Source organism: Doryrhamphus excisus, linkage group LG17, assembly GCF_037039965.1.
Source record: "Doryrhamphus excisus strain RoL-2023G ecotype Guam linkage group LG17, RoL_Dexc_Guam_v1.1, whole genome shotgun sequence".
NCBI lineage: Eukaryota > Metazoa > Chordata > Actinopteri > Syngnathiformes > Syngnathidae > Doryrhamphus > Doryrhamphus excisus.
The window spans coordinates 11,985,518-12,001,022 of NC_136373.1; the positions used below are offsets into that span (position 1 = coordinate 11,985,518).

The 15,505-nt window shown below is 36.3% G+C and overlaps 1 protein-coding gene across 4 annotated transcripts in view; it reads left to right on the forward strand.

Annotated features, from left to right (window-relative positions):
- The window catches only part of LOC131137422 (F-actin-uncapping protein LRRC16A-like), an 87,302-nt gene that overhangs the window by 1,118 nt on the left and 70,679 nt on the right, over positions 1-15,505 (forward strand). For all 4 annotated transcript variants that reach the window (XM_078798320.1, XM_078798321.1, XM_058085366.2 and 1 more), the window contains exon 2: positions 5,795-5,892. In XM_078798320.1, the coding sequence (XP_078654446.1) occupies positions 5,795-5,892 (98 nt within the window). The remainder of the gene's footprint in view (positions 1-5,794; positions 5,893-15,505) is intronic.

The window sequence follows — 15,505 nt, forward strand, 5'->3', positions numbered from 1 at the left end:
ACATCGTCACGTCAAAGTTGTATATCTAATTTTGTGGCATCTTGGAAAAGAAATGAAAATGTCATCAGTGTGTGTAATGCAATATATGACACATGACTGGTGCCAGTGATTCAGCAGCAGCATGCTGTTAGAAAAAAAAGATTGTCAAACTATTCTAATCTGCATCACTGTTATGTATTCATATGCATTTAGTCAGGTTTTCAAAGGTTTCAGTCTAGCATCAGATGGGACATTTAAAGCAAACTCCAATTTGTTTTACCACAATAGTGTGGCTGTTTGGTCAGGTGTGAGCAGACTAATCCAATTCAGTCTAAATTGGTAAACATGAATCTCAGTACAGTTCCATATAGTCTAGTCCAGGGGTCTCAAACTCAATTTACCTGGGGGCCACTGGATCTAGGGTCTGGGCGAGGCTGGGCCGCATCAGGTTTTCAAAAAATTAAAAACAGAAAAATGAATAAGCTTTGCTTTGGTTCAGATTTCCAAAGAAAAGCTCTGATAAAACATTCCACTGTTCTCAAATATCTTCATTTTTTATTTTTCTACACAAAATAAGATAAAGAATAAAGAAAATCAATCAGTAATAAATAAATATAATAATAATACAACGGCACATAATTAAAAATTAAGAAACCACATATAGTTGGTGGGTAGACAAATTATTTTTTCAGATTAAAATGAACAAAGCATTATTAGAGCCCTGTAGACATGACAAAACACGACTATAGTCACATTTATACTCTTTTTATTTACAACATATTGCGCAACTGCAGGGTCTTGAGACACATGCTAACTCGCAAACGACAGAGCTAGCGACCTAAACGTCGCCTCCAAATTATTTCCTTTAAACTTAAAAAGCCAAAAACTTACCACTTCCACACGGATAGGGAGGATAACTATTAACAGTTATTTAACCTTTAACATGAACATTAATCAAACGTAATAATTTTTTTCTGGGTATATGATACCATACAGCATCCATATCAAACTTGCGCGGGCCGCACTAACATTAAACTTTCATATCAAGGCGGGGCCTCATACTAGTGGCCGCGTGTTTGAGACCCCTGGTCTAGTCAGTTTTGCTCAGAAAGTTTTACTGCGATAGAGGATTGTTTGCTCAATTTTTCCCCTTAAAGTGCACCGACTGTTTGCAGGTATACTTCAACCTAGTAGACAATCACTGAAGGCAATGTTGCTCCCTCACTCTCAGCGCACATACTACACATACTAGTCCTTCTAAAAAAATTAGCATATTGTGATAAAGTTCATTATTTTCTGTAATGTACTGATAAACATTAAACTTTCATATATTTTAGATTCATTACACACAACTGAAGTAGTTCAAGCCTTTTATTGTTTTAATATATTAATATTAATGATGATTGTGGCAAAAAAGTAAAGTAAAAATCTAAAAAAAATAGCATAACATGAAAAAGTTCTCTAAATTACCTATTAACCTAATCAACGAATGAACTCTAAATACCTGTAAAAGATTCCCGAGGCTTTTAAAAACTCCCAGCCTGGTTCATTACTCAAAACCTGGAGTGCTGTATCAAGGCATCTCAGTGGGAAGTCTGTGGGAAGGAAAAAGTACGTCAGAAAACGCTGCACAACCAGAAGAGGTGACCGGACCCTGAGGAAGACTGTGGAGAAGGGCCGATTCCAGACCTTGGGGGACCTGCGGAGGCAGTGGACTGAGTGTGGAGTAGGTCAAGCCACTTTTTAACCAGAAACAGCAGCAGAAGCGCCTGAACTGGGTTACAGAGAAGCAGCACTGGACTGTTGCTCAGTGGTCCAAAGTACTTTTTTCGGATGAAAGCAAATTTTGCACGTCATTCGGAAATCAAGGTGCTGGAGTCTGGAGGAAGACTGGGGGGAAGGAAATGCCAATATGCCTGAAGTCCAGTGTCAAGTACCCACAGTCAGCGATGGTCTGGGGTGCCATGTCAGCTGCTGCTGGTGGTGGTCCACTGTGTTTTATCAAGGACAGACTCAATGCTATCAGGAGATTTTGGAGCACTTCATGCTTCCATCTGCTGAAAAGCTTTATGGAGATAAAGATTTCATTTTTCACCACGACCTGGCACGACCTGGCACGACCTGGCACCTACTCACAGTACCAAAACCACATGTAAATGGTTTACTGACCATGGCATTACTGTACTCAATTGGCCTGCCAATTCCCCGGACCTGAACCCCATAGAGAATCTGTGAGATATTGTGAAGAGGAAGTTAAGAGTCACCTGACCCAACACTGTGGATGAGCTTAAGGCTGCTATGGAAGCATCCTGGGCCTCCATAACACCTCAGCAGTGCCACAGGCTGATTACCTCCATGCCACGCCGCATTGAAGCAGTCATTTCTGCAAAAGGATTCCCGACCAAGTATTGAGTGCATAACTGAACATAATTATTTGAAGGTTGACTTATATTGTAGTAAAAACACTTTTCTGTTATTGGTCAGATGGAATATGCAAATTTTTTGAGATAGGGATTTTTGGTTTTTCATTACTTTCTTGCCACAATCATCAATATTAAAACAATAAATTTTGTTACTCTGGTACCCATTATGTCACTGTATGCTCATGTCACCTCATACTTAAATAAATAAATAAATAAATAAAACATTAAAAAAAACTTAAATAAAACATTAAAAAACTTTTAGGAAAACTATTAGGAAAGCAGGAGGTGAACAAATGTAACAGTTACTGATTGTAAAAGTACCAGATGGAGGGGTAGGATTTAATAAGCTTTGCTTCTTCCTACTCCTTTTGGACAGATTATGAACTGATTATGTGATGCACTCAATTGTAATCTGATGCATGTTCAAATGAAATAAAACCATTACCATTAAAAAGCTTGAACTACTTCAGTTGTGTGTAATGAATCTAAAATATATGAAAGTCTAATGTTTATCAGTACATTATAGAAAATAATGAACCTTACCCACTTTATTATCCCAATATGCTAATTGTGATATGCTAATTGTTGCTGTCCTTTTTGAACCCACCATCCAACAACCGCAACTGTGGTTGGACCACTGACTAAAGGATTCCAAACGTGTGTAGATCATTTCCAACTTATATGTACCAAACAAACTGTACTGCTTGTAAAATTGCTCTGATCTAACTTGGACTGTACCAATCTGCATCTGGCAGGAGTCTGTAAACAGAAGTCAATTTGAGTTTAAGGTTCTTTTTTTTTTTTTTTTTACACTTTATGGTGATTCTAATTAGCCCTAGTGCGGATGTTGTAACTCAATCCACATGGTAGCTGGCTGGTAAAATTAACACCGCTGTTCCAGATGAAACTAATCAAAAATGCAAATGACTAGAAACCGCCTTGCCTGCTCCTGCTCCAGCTCATTCAAATATTCCAGTTTGGAGACACACTTGAGATTTTATAAATGCTACACCAGGAAATGTTCATGTTCTGAGGAGCTTCTATAGTGAGATGAAGCATTTTTGGCTCTTTTTTCCCCCCTAATTATTTGTTTCCTTTTGATCTGAAGAAGCCTATAGGCAAGGATATACGCTCCAGCAGATTCTCTCTCAGAATGTAGCAGCGGATGTGTGAAGCTGTTGAGCTGACCCACTTCTGCTCTCGAGGCCAGCTTGCCAAGTTCGGAGCTCCTCCTGGGCGTGACCAGTCAAGCTGAACGGAGCATACGTACATACACAGCATAATATTGCTGTCTGAGTTTAATTGCTCCTGCTCATTGTTATTGCCACGATGAACTCCTATTTCTATCATTACTACACTTAATAGGATAGTTAACATATTCTGTCAATTCAATTTGACTGGTAAGAAACAAGGATCTTCATTCAAGCTAGTTTCTAGTGGTTACCGAGTGTCCAGTGCTTGCACAAGACGACATCGGTCAAAGTTTGAAAATTTTTCAAGCCAAGGGTTCAAGCCAAAAATCAGTATGCCGATCAAAAAGATCCGCTGTGGCGACTCCGTAAGGAATGGTAATGGTTGACTTTTATTTGAACATGCATCAGGTTACAATTGAATGCATCACATAATTAATTCACAGTTCCACATGTCCAAAAGGAGTAGGAAGAAGCAAAGCTTATTAAATCCTACCCCTCCATCTGGTACTTTTACAATCAGTAACTGTTACATTTGTTCACTTCCTGCTTTCCTAATATAGATTAAGTAGTTTTATTTTATTTTTTTTGTCACGTACCGAAGTAGGAGGTGATGTGAGCATCCAATGACATAATGGGTACCATAGTAAGTGTCAATATAGTGATATGTATAGCACATCATGACTGGTTCAAGACTCTTCATCCTTGTATTTAGCAAACATCAACTGCTTGTATTGTTTCTTGAATTGGCTCATCGTTGTGCATTGTTTGAGGGTCTTACTCAATCCATTCCATAGTTTGATTCCACATACTGAAATGCTATGGCTAGCATAACGTAGTCCTAGCATAGAAGTGTTTCAAATGTACTTCTTCCCTGAGATCATATTTCTCCTCTCTTGTAGAGAAGTATTGGATGACATTTTTAGCTAATTGGTTATTTTTAGCCTTATGCATTATTTTAGCTGTTTGAAGATGTAAATGTTACATTTGTTCACTTCCTGCTTTCCTAATGTAACTTTAAAAAAAAAATTTTTTTTTAATTTTTGTCACGTACCGAAGTATGAGGTGATATGACCATCCAAGACATAATGGTTACCATAGTAACTGTCAATTTAGTGATATGTATAGCACATCATGACTGGTTCAAGACTCTTCATCCTTGTATTTAGCATTTGTTTACTTCTTGCCTTTCTGATATTATAATTTTTTTCTTTTCATTTGTTAATTACATTTTTTTGACACATACTGAAGTATAAGGTGATATAACCATATAATGACATAATGGGTACCATAGTAAGAGTCAAAATAGTGAAATATAACACAACATGACTGGTTCAAGACTCTTCATCCTTGTATTTAGCAAACATCAACTGCTTGTATTGTTTCTTAAATTCGCTCATCGTTTTGCATTGTTTGAGTTCCTTACTCAATCCATTCCATAGTTTGATTCCACATACTGAAATGCGATTGCTTTTTAACGTTGTCCTCGCATATAAGTGCTTCAAATGTAGTTCTTTAGGAAAAAGACGAAAGAAACAAACAAAACATGGTAATATCGTTTCTTGTTTTGTCTTTCTTCATATCTATCGTTTGAAACCTTTTCTTAAGTTTAGAATAAATTGGAGCTAATTACTTAGCTTGCTAACATGCTTTTGTGTCCCTGCAATGATACCGTAACTTGCGCATTAGCAATGTGGTATAAACAAAGAATAATAGTAGTGTAAAGATTACTATAGGGGTGTTATTTCATGTCTACATGGCTCTAGTAATGGTAAAAAAACTGATTTAGAAAGTCCCGAACATGTTTTCTATGCTCTAACTATGAAAATATTCAATTTATTAACATTTAATTCACTTTCTGCGGTCAGGACTGGAACCAATTACTACCTACAACCAGTAGAGACGCTGTTTATTCAGTCTCAACTGAAGACAAAAAACATGACATCCAAGTAGCATTATTTGACTCGATGCAACACAGACTTGTAAATAGGAGTTTAGAACATTCAGCATTTAATTCTCACGTATGTTAGAATTAAGTCCCTAAGTTTATTTCAAAATGCTTAGTTTTGAGAAAATAACTTGATTAGGGAACTAACTGACAAGCAATAGTTTATGGTTTTAACTTTTGTGTTTATTATATTTATGGCATGACAACACATAAATCAGAGGGAAGTCATATTTACTGTTGTCTCCTGTGTGTAGAGAGCGTGCGGGACGCATTGGGGAGGAAGGTGAAGCTGTCACTGAGGAAGAGAGTCAAACTGGAGATCAAAGGAGACAAGACAGAGAATCGAGTCCTGGTGAGTCGACTCCTGCTGCTTTCCAGCATACACAAAAAGAAATGACTGTCTGTGTTCATGAAACCTTCATACATTCCTCGATTTCTTTTTCCCCCTGGCATTTAAAAGCTGTTCTCGACAGCACCCTGCACAGACAGTGAGATGTCTCAAAGAGCCTTGAACGTGGAGATGAATTTTACAGATATTAGGAGAATTCTCCCACCATTCATGTCAACCTTCTTGAGGGTTGAATGCCCACATTCCTTTGAAACAATCTGATTTCAGATATTGTAAATGAGAGAAAAATTAAACTTTTTGACAGTCTTTTGTGTGGCAACAGCTAAGCAAATTTCCTTCTATTGATGAGTCAGTGAAAAAACTCAAATAGTAGCCGTTAAGTTAAAGGGAATTCAAAGCTTAATATCAATTCAAAGTCCTTTTTTTATTTTTATGAATAAACAGCCCTCTGCAGTGTGCTGTTTTTTCTCGTTACTTATGTAAGCTAATCGTCTGGCCGTGACACCCTACAGTTGTTGCCAGATTGAGGTTTCCTCTTCTGAACAACATGTTGGCAAACCAAACTGAACTATTATACTTGGTGGTTGCAGTGAGGTCAGTGCAGTTTTGACAACTTACACCAACGGGATGTGTGTTATAAAGAAACTTGATTATCTTTCTGTTTCTCTTTAGCCACTATGTTACCAAAAGTTTGGGAACCTGTACTTCCTGGAACTGTGTAGTTTGGGTTTACACCACATTTTAAAGTTCAGGGTTGTTTATTTAAATCAGGCATCAGGGAGGATGTTGCATTTCTACACGAATGCAATGTAAATAAACAGTCAATAATAGGTAATGGTAATGGTAATGGTTTTATTTCATTTGAACATGCATCAGATTACAATTGAATGCATCCCATAATCAGTTCACAGTTCCACATGTCCAAAAGGAGTAGGAAAAAGCAAAGCTTATTAAATCCTACCCCTCCATCTGGTACTTTTACAATCAGTAACTGTTACATTTGTTCACATCCTGCTTTCCTAATATAATTTAAGTCAAAAAAATTTTTTATTAGTATTTTTATTTTATTTTTGTCACATACCGAAGTAGGAGGTGATATGACCATCCAATGACATAATGGGTACCATAGTAAGTGTCAATATAGTGATATGTATAGCACTTCATGACTGGTTCAAGACTCTTCATCCTTGTATTTAGCAAACATCAACTGCTTGTATTGTTTCTTGAATTGGCTCATCGTTGTGCATTGTTTGAGGGTCTTACTCAATCCATTCCATAGTTTGATTCCACATACTGAAATGCTATGGCTTTTTAACGTAGTCCTAGCATAGAAGTATTTCAAATGTACTTCTTCCCTGAGATCATATTTCTCCTCTCTTGTAGAGAAGTATTGGATGACATTTTTAGCTAATTGGTTATTTTTAGCCTTATGCATTATTTTAGCTGTTTGAAGATGAACTATATCAGCAAGTTTAAGTATTTGTGATTTTAGAAATAAGGAGTTAGTATGTTCTCTGTAGGCGGCATTATGAATTATCCTTACTGACCTTTTTTGCAGTACATGTAGCGATTAGGTGATGTTTTTTGATAGTTAAAGTGTCAGTAAATAAATTAACAAAGTGTTCGGAGTCAGTGAAGAAGGTTTAGGGCTGTAATTTTTGTTCCAAGTTCCACAGTGTCCAACACAGACAGAAAGATGTCCTCTTAGTGAATGGGGATCTCATGAGGGTCAGACGAGTCCTTATGGTCCATTTCATCTGTAAATATTAATACATAAATGTATATATGCCTTTATTCGTCCCTCAGTGGGGAAACCAATATGCATGCATGCAGTCATACAGTCTTTATGTCTTGATGGGTGGCATATAGAAAAAGTGCAGAAGAGTGTAACTAGTAAGTTGCAGTATATTGTCATAGACTTTGTATTTTTTCATGGTACTTTTCTTAAAAGTAATGTTAAAATGTCAGTTTTCCCAGACCAAATATTGTGCATGTGTCTTGTGACACCCCTACTAAATAGTGAATATTTAATATGATTTCCCTTCATTCCACTTCCTCACTGCTACTTTGTTGTCGCAGTGATCTAGCTGGTCCTTCAGCTTGTTGGCACAGTAATACAGCGGTTGAACCCACTGCAACGGTTTTTCAACTTCTTATAATATTGCTAAAGTTTCTTCAGCTTTTCACCAATTTCCCTTGTGTGTGTATCCACCGTTTAAACTTGTAAAAATCAATAAAAGTTTGTGCCACACACTGGTTTAAGCATGGCAGCTGGTTAGAAACATTACAAGTGTGTTCAGCCAATTGGCGTTCCTCAGCACAGCCTGCCTGTCTATAGTTCCTGGAACTTTGCAGAAAGTACCAAGGGGAGTGGGGGAACTTTTTCAGCTCCTACTACCCTCCTAGTACCTTTGGGGGTGCTTTGCACTGATTGTTGGAAATGCAGCTCAAATAGTAAGAAACAAACTAGCAGTCGTATGTTAAACCTTTGTGTGAATGACATTTGCTTTGCTGCAATTTGATAGCTTGACAGCGGTCTTAAACATGCATATCCAGCAGTTCAACAGATGATTGACTGACGAAAGGCTCATTCATTAATTCTTTTAATTATCAGGCAACATTAGACCTTTTGTAATAATTAATTCCAGTTGGATATTAACAGTCCCCATTCCTTCCTTCAGGACAGTTTGAGGTTACAATTCAGAATGCATGTGCATTGGATGACATTTTTAGCTAATTGGTTATTTTTAGCCTTATGCATTATTTTAGCTGTTAGAAGATGAACTATATCAGCAAGTTTAAGTATTAGTGTTTTTAGAAATAAGGAGTTAGTGTGTTCTCTGTAGGCGGCATTGATTAAGAAAATGATTAAGAAATGAGCCCTCACTTCACTCCAATGTTGGAAAGTGGGGGGGAATTGAAAGAATTGAAATCAGAGGCTGAGAGGATCAGGCCAATAGGAGCCTTGGGTTGCCGTCGCCTGCTGTAGATAAAGCATGAGGTTTAACACGAACATGAAAAAGTTCCGTTACGTTACGGAGTCATGGAAAAAGTGATGAAACAATGGACTGACGTCGGAATTCGTGTTTGGGCTGTTAGGAATTCCAACTGGTGTCCTATGCAGACAAGAGAGCATGAGAATGACTCTGCTTCGCCGCACTGAACAAATAAACAGTGGCCAGTTGTTTTTGTGTAAAACAGAGAAAGTTATTCTGGAAGAACGGAAAAAGGAAAGCAATCATGAAGGGGAATTTCACCCTGTGAGTCTGGTAGTGTTTGATGATTGTACCATAATGTGGACAAATGCAATACATGGTAAACTACAACTACATCAACAGCAAATCAAACAGAGAGAAAACAGTGAACACACCACTGTTATGTGGCATTTATTTTATATATTTTTTATAACTGGCATGAGGATTGCTGATAATTGTCATCATTTATATCATGTTTAACAGTGACTGCATGAATTAAATCAAATGTAACTGGCCAGTGAGTGAGTGTGAGGTTTGAATGTGTGGATTGTTTTTTTTTAAATGTGTTCTTAATGTAGTCATAATAGTGTCTGTTATCCTATCATCTAAAAATATCTCAATTTTGGGAATTCAGGTGCATGTGATGTACCGGGTCCTGGCGCAAGAGGGAATGTGTGGAGTGATTTATTTTGAAAGCGTAGTTATCTTGCGATGACCGTGATTAAAAATTATAATCGATTTACAGCACTAATTTAAATACATTGACTATTTAAAAAAAGCACTGTCCGCCTTGCTGTGTGGCAGTCTTCCTCATTTGGAAGAATATACCACATTATTCACAAGAATGTTTAGGTTAAGCTAAGGAATAGTTTTAGGAGGAACGAGGAAGAAGATAGCAAAATATAATGAAACTCACATCCCTTAGCGGCTCATAAATATGTCCCTTTATGAATTAAATATCATATGTAACTTGTCTAACTTATTTCTTGTGATAATCCATTTAAAGTTGATATATAACAGCAGTTATGAACAGAGATGAAAATGAAATATGAAATATAAAACGCATAAAGATGATGGTTTCAAATCCCTATCGAACAAAACAGTAAGAAAATGTATTTTTAAGTAAAAATAATCTTGCACATTATTCTTGAAATACACATTAAAACCTCAAATTGTGTATTTAATATGTTTAAGTATGGCAGGCTTTATGAATTATCCTGACTACCCTTTTTTCCAGTACATTTAGCGAGTGAAGATTGCTTTTATAGTTATTACCCCTTATAGCAACAATTTTATTATATCTTCTCAAAGAACAATGCTTTACAAAGCTAACTGGGTCAGTGTACAGCTTGAAAAGCTGTAGATTTACTGTGGGGCATTTCTGTCTAAATCAGGGGTCTCAAACACGCGGCCTGCAGGCCAGACACTAGTTTGAGGCCCCCGCCTTGATATGAAAGTTTAATGTTAGTGCGGCCCGCGCAAGTTTGATATGGATGCTGTATGGTATCATGTACCCAGAAAAAAATATTACGTTTGATTAATGTTCATGTTAAAGGTTAAATAACTGTTAATAGTTATCCTCCCTACCCGTGTGGAAGTGGTAAGTTTTTGGCTATTTAAGTTTAAAGGAAATAACTTGAAGGCTACCGTTTAGGTCGCTAGCTCTCTAGTTTGCGAGTTAGCATGTGTCTCAAGACCCTGCAGTTGCGCAATATGTTGTAAATAAAAAGAGTATAAATGTGACTATAGTCGTGTTTTGTCATGTCTACAGGGCTCTAATAATGCTTTGTTCATTTTAATCTGAAAAAAATAATTTGTCTACCCACCAACTATATGTGGTTTCTTAAGTTTTTATTATTTGCTGTTTTATTATTATTATTATTATATTTATTTATTACTGATAGATTTAGTTTATTTTTGATTTGTTTATTTTTCATCTTATTTTGTGCAGAAAAATAAAAATTAAGATATTTGAGAACAGTGGAATGTTTTATCAGAGCTTTTATTGTAGAAAATCGGAACCAAAGCACTGAAAAAGTTTCTATATTTTTCTGTTTTTAATAAATGCGTTTTTTTTTTTTTTTTTGGAAAACCTGATTATTATTATTATTATTATTATTATTATTATTATTATTATTATTATTATTATTATTATTATTATTATTATTATTATTATTATTATTATTATTATTATTATTATTATATTTATTTATTACTGATTGATGGATTTCCTTTATTCTCGATTTGTTTATTTATTTTTCATCTTATTTTGTGCAGAAAAGATATTTGAGAACAGTGGAATGTTTTATCAGCGCTTTTTTGGTAGAAAATCGGAACCAAAGCACTGAAAAAGTTTGTATATTTTTCTGTTTTTAATAAATGCGTTTTTTTTTTTAACCTGATGTGGCCCAGTCTCACCCAGACCCTAGCTCCAGTGGCCCCCAAGTAAATTGAGTTTGAGACCCCTGGTCTAAATAGTCAGCAACAGAAGTGAATACACCTCACAGTACCATTGCTATCTTGCTCTGCCTTAATCCTCTTGGGCATGGAATTGGCCATGATGTAGCATGACTTGCTTAACATTTTCCAATGCCTCAAAGATTCTCCTTAAAACTTCCATTTTACACCTCTCACTAAAATTTGACATTGTTTGAGCGAGAATTGCCTATATTTTTAGACTATGAAATGATGTTGAATTCTTTGTGCTGGGCTGTAGTGTACCACATTTATCCAAGTTACCATTTGTTTACATTACAGTATGACATGTTTAAGCAACTCTGTCAAATTAAGCTACATCTATTGTACTTTGGATTTAGTGTTGTGTTTGAAGTTTGACCACGCCAATTAAAACAACAGCTTTTTCTGTTCTGTTGCCAGATGTTATAAAATATTTGTCCTCATTCATCCTTAGCTGCCACTTACAGCTTTGTTACCAGACGCCAACCTTTATAATTCAACCCCCCCTTGAGCGTATTGTCCAAATCAAAGACTATATATGGTGGTGTGTTTGTCTTTACCAGAGACTGTAACCAAGGCTTTTGATTGCTTTATTGCCTCCCACTGTTTGCTTTAAGCGAGTGACTCTATCACAGCATTAGATTACAGTGTGAAACATCAGCATAATGAAATCAACTGTAACGTTATCTTACAATGTTCTATGACGCACAAGTTCCTTGAACTAATCAACCAGTTAATCTTTTACCCATTTAATGTCTTCCAAACTACTGCTTAATATGTTCCGCAGGAGATCGAGGGTTCAAATATCTGTTGGACATGTCTGTGTTTTAGTTTGCACGTGTGCATGGAATCTGGTGGAAATTGACATAATGTGAATGAATGTTGTCATCGAAGAGAAGGAGCGTTAGTGTGGGGGAGTATTTCCCGCCCCATGTATCAGTCATGACGGATACAAGTACTAAACAGCCGCCACATCCATTTTGCAGTCACATGTATGATTGGTTGTTTGTCTATATGTGCCCTGCGATTGGCTGGCGACCAGTCCAGGGTGTACCTCGCCTCTCGCTCAAAGACAGCTGGCATAGGCTCCAGCATAACCCCATTACTCCAGCCACCATACTTTGGGTAAAATGTATTAACTATCCATTGGAAATGGGGTCAAACCAGTCAAACTATAGAAAACAAACAGCAAATATTGTGTTTTTCCACATAATTTAGCTTTTGAACATTATACAGAAGGGAACAATAATGCACATAAAAAACACATGAAATGCACCATAATAAAAATACATGCATATACTGTATAATCCATATCTATACTGTATATCAGGGGTGTCAAACTCAATTTACTTGGGAGCCACTGGAGCTCGGGTCTGGGTGAGACTGGGCCGCATCAGGTTTTTCCCAAAAAAAAGCGCATTTATTAAAAACAATTTTTTTTTTTAAACTTCACTTTGGTTCCAATTTTCTACAAGAAAAGCTCAAATAAAACATTCCACTGTTCTCAAATATCTTACTTTTTATTTTTCTACACAAAATAAGATGAAAAATTAATAAACAAATCAAGAATAAAGAAAATCAATCAGTAATAAATAAATAAATATAATAATAATAATAATAATAATAATAATAAAACGGCAAATAATAAAAACTTAAGAAACCACATATAGTTGGTGGGTAGACAAAGTATTTTTTTCAGATTACAAAACACGACTATAGTCACATTGATACTCTTTTTATTTACAACATATTGCGCAACTGCAGGGTCTTGAGACACATGCTAACTCGCAAACTAGAGAGCTAGCGACCTAAACGGTAGCCTTCAAGTTATTTCCTTTAAACTTAAATAGCCAAAAACTTACCACTTCCACACGGATAGGGAGGATAACTATTAATAGTTATTTAACCTTTAACATGAACATTAATCAAACATAATAATTTTTTCTGGGTACATGATACCATACAGCATCCATATCAAACTTGCGCGGGCCGCACTAACATTAAACTTTCATATGAAGGCGGGGGCCTCAAACTAGTGGGCCGCGTGTTTGAGACCCCTGCTGTGTATAATCACGATGTGCAAAACAGTTACATATCAGAGGGTGATGCTTTGTTGCTGCATTTTATAACATTCAAATAATAAAAATATAGTGATGAAAAATTCAGTCCGCTCTCACATAGCCCATAAAAGAACATGTTCCCAGTTTGATATAATCCCATCGGATACACCAGTGTTGTTTTTCTTATCTTTTTATTAATTGAAACGTGTTGCCCCGAAAAAATACACACTTGAGTGAGTCACTTGAGGTTGAGGATGATTTATCATGTCACACTGTGACCAGCTCAGCTTCTGCCACTTCCACTGCATTTATGAACAGTGTTGAAGTGTTGAGAGCTAATTTTAACACTTTTCCATCCCACTGTGTTATCAGTCATCCCAGACATTTTATTTTCTGTACATTTTATTATGGAGTTTGTATGTTGTTTGTACAACATGCACATCCTGCTTTCCTACCTTGTTTAGCCTTTTCTTATTCATATTTCATGGTTTGTCATACCTCAGTATAGATTTTTTTTTATTGCATGTTTCAGTGTGTTTGAAGCCCACTATACCATCAGTGATGCATCCCAAGGGAGATATTAACCCACAGTGAAGCCTGACCTCATGGATGCACCATCTATGGTTATTCATCTTCATGATATCATCAGTGTCAGGGTCATTAGTCACTCTTAGTGGCAATTGCATAAAATCATCAGTGTAATCGTTTTTTTTTTTTATGTGTCACATATTTGATGTAGCCTATTTTGCATGTGTTGTTGATGTTACACTATTTACTAGAAATGAACATGTCACCATGGATTGCATGTAAAAAAAACACATTGTGATGTACCATAATATGGCCTTGTTCACACTGTATCAGTCTGCTGTTATTGCTCTGTAATTGAATTGGGTTTGTAGGTCATAGCAACAGTCAGCATTGATTGGAGCATAATGTCATTTGCGCAGTGTGTCAACTCTCATATAAACAGTCAAGCCCTATAAGTTGGATGTTTTCTGTCAAAATGCTGAAATGCAAAACAGATGTAGATGCATAATGTGTCTTTCCAGTGCGCTTTGCCTTTCATTTTGTCTGACTGAATGCTTGCCAGCTCTGAGCCTGATTTTTTAATTTGAAAGTGTTCAAATATTGAGCAAACTGGAGGACACATAAAGGCTTGCATCTCTACTTGGGCAGTCGAGGACTGTGCTGTTCCTTGGCACATATGTATGTCAGCAAGTTTACTTTTGCCCTGCTACTGTCATATGCTTTTGCTGCACGGATGATTTTTTTTTCATCATGTCCTTCAAGTTGATTTATCTGTGTTTTTATTAGGGATCGACCGATATGGGTGTTTTTTGGGCCGATGCTGATACTGATTTTTTCCCATCACCCTTAGCCGATGGCCGATTTTGCTTGGGCCGATATTTGTGGCCGATACTGCTTTTGCTCCCTCAATTTACATGAAAAAATGACTCAAGTTTAAACAAATATTTATTGAAATGTAAACACTGAACACAGTAGGATTCAGCTTTCTTAAACACACATTTAAACACCATTATCAACTTTAAAAGGAATAAATATTCAATCATGTGCAAAACATTTCTGTCGTAGTTTAAATTTATCTAGCATCGATGTGATGACTGCTCCTCCGCAGTGTGATATTCAATAATGTTTCATTGTGGTGCACAACTTATAAATATCACTGCTTACTACGACTACCATGTGTAAGGTAGTACATGTTAACATACATCTCCACTATTTTTCACACATTCCTCCAAATTAAATGCGTCAGTACTATTATCTGATGAATTATCTATGATGATCTATGTAGGAAAACAACCACAAGAAATGATAATCATTTAATCTTTATTTGAGATTCTCATGTGATGCCACAAAAATTAGATATCATTATGGCATTTTACATGGGGCAAATTCGGGCAAGTAGTTCTCACCTTAAGGATTCCTAATGGGCAAGTAATTTTTGTTTTTAATGTAGAGCCCTGCCGTAATAATGATAACCGTGGTAATTTTGTTTACAAAAATCGTGACATTTTTGTATTGTTAAAACCCTTGTAAGCGATTATGTCATATCAGTGTTTACCCTCTCAAAGATGGCTGTATCAATGTGTGTTCTTGGTGTTG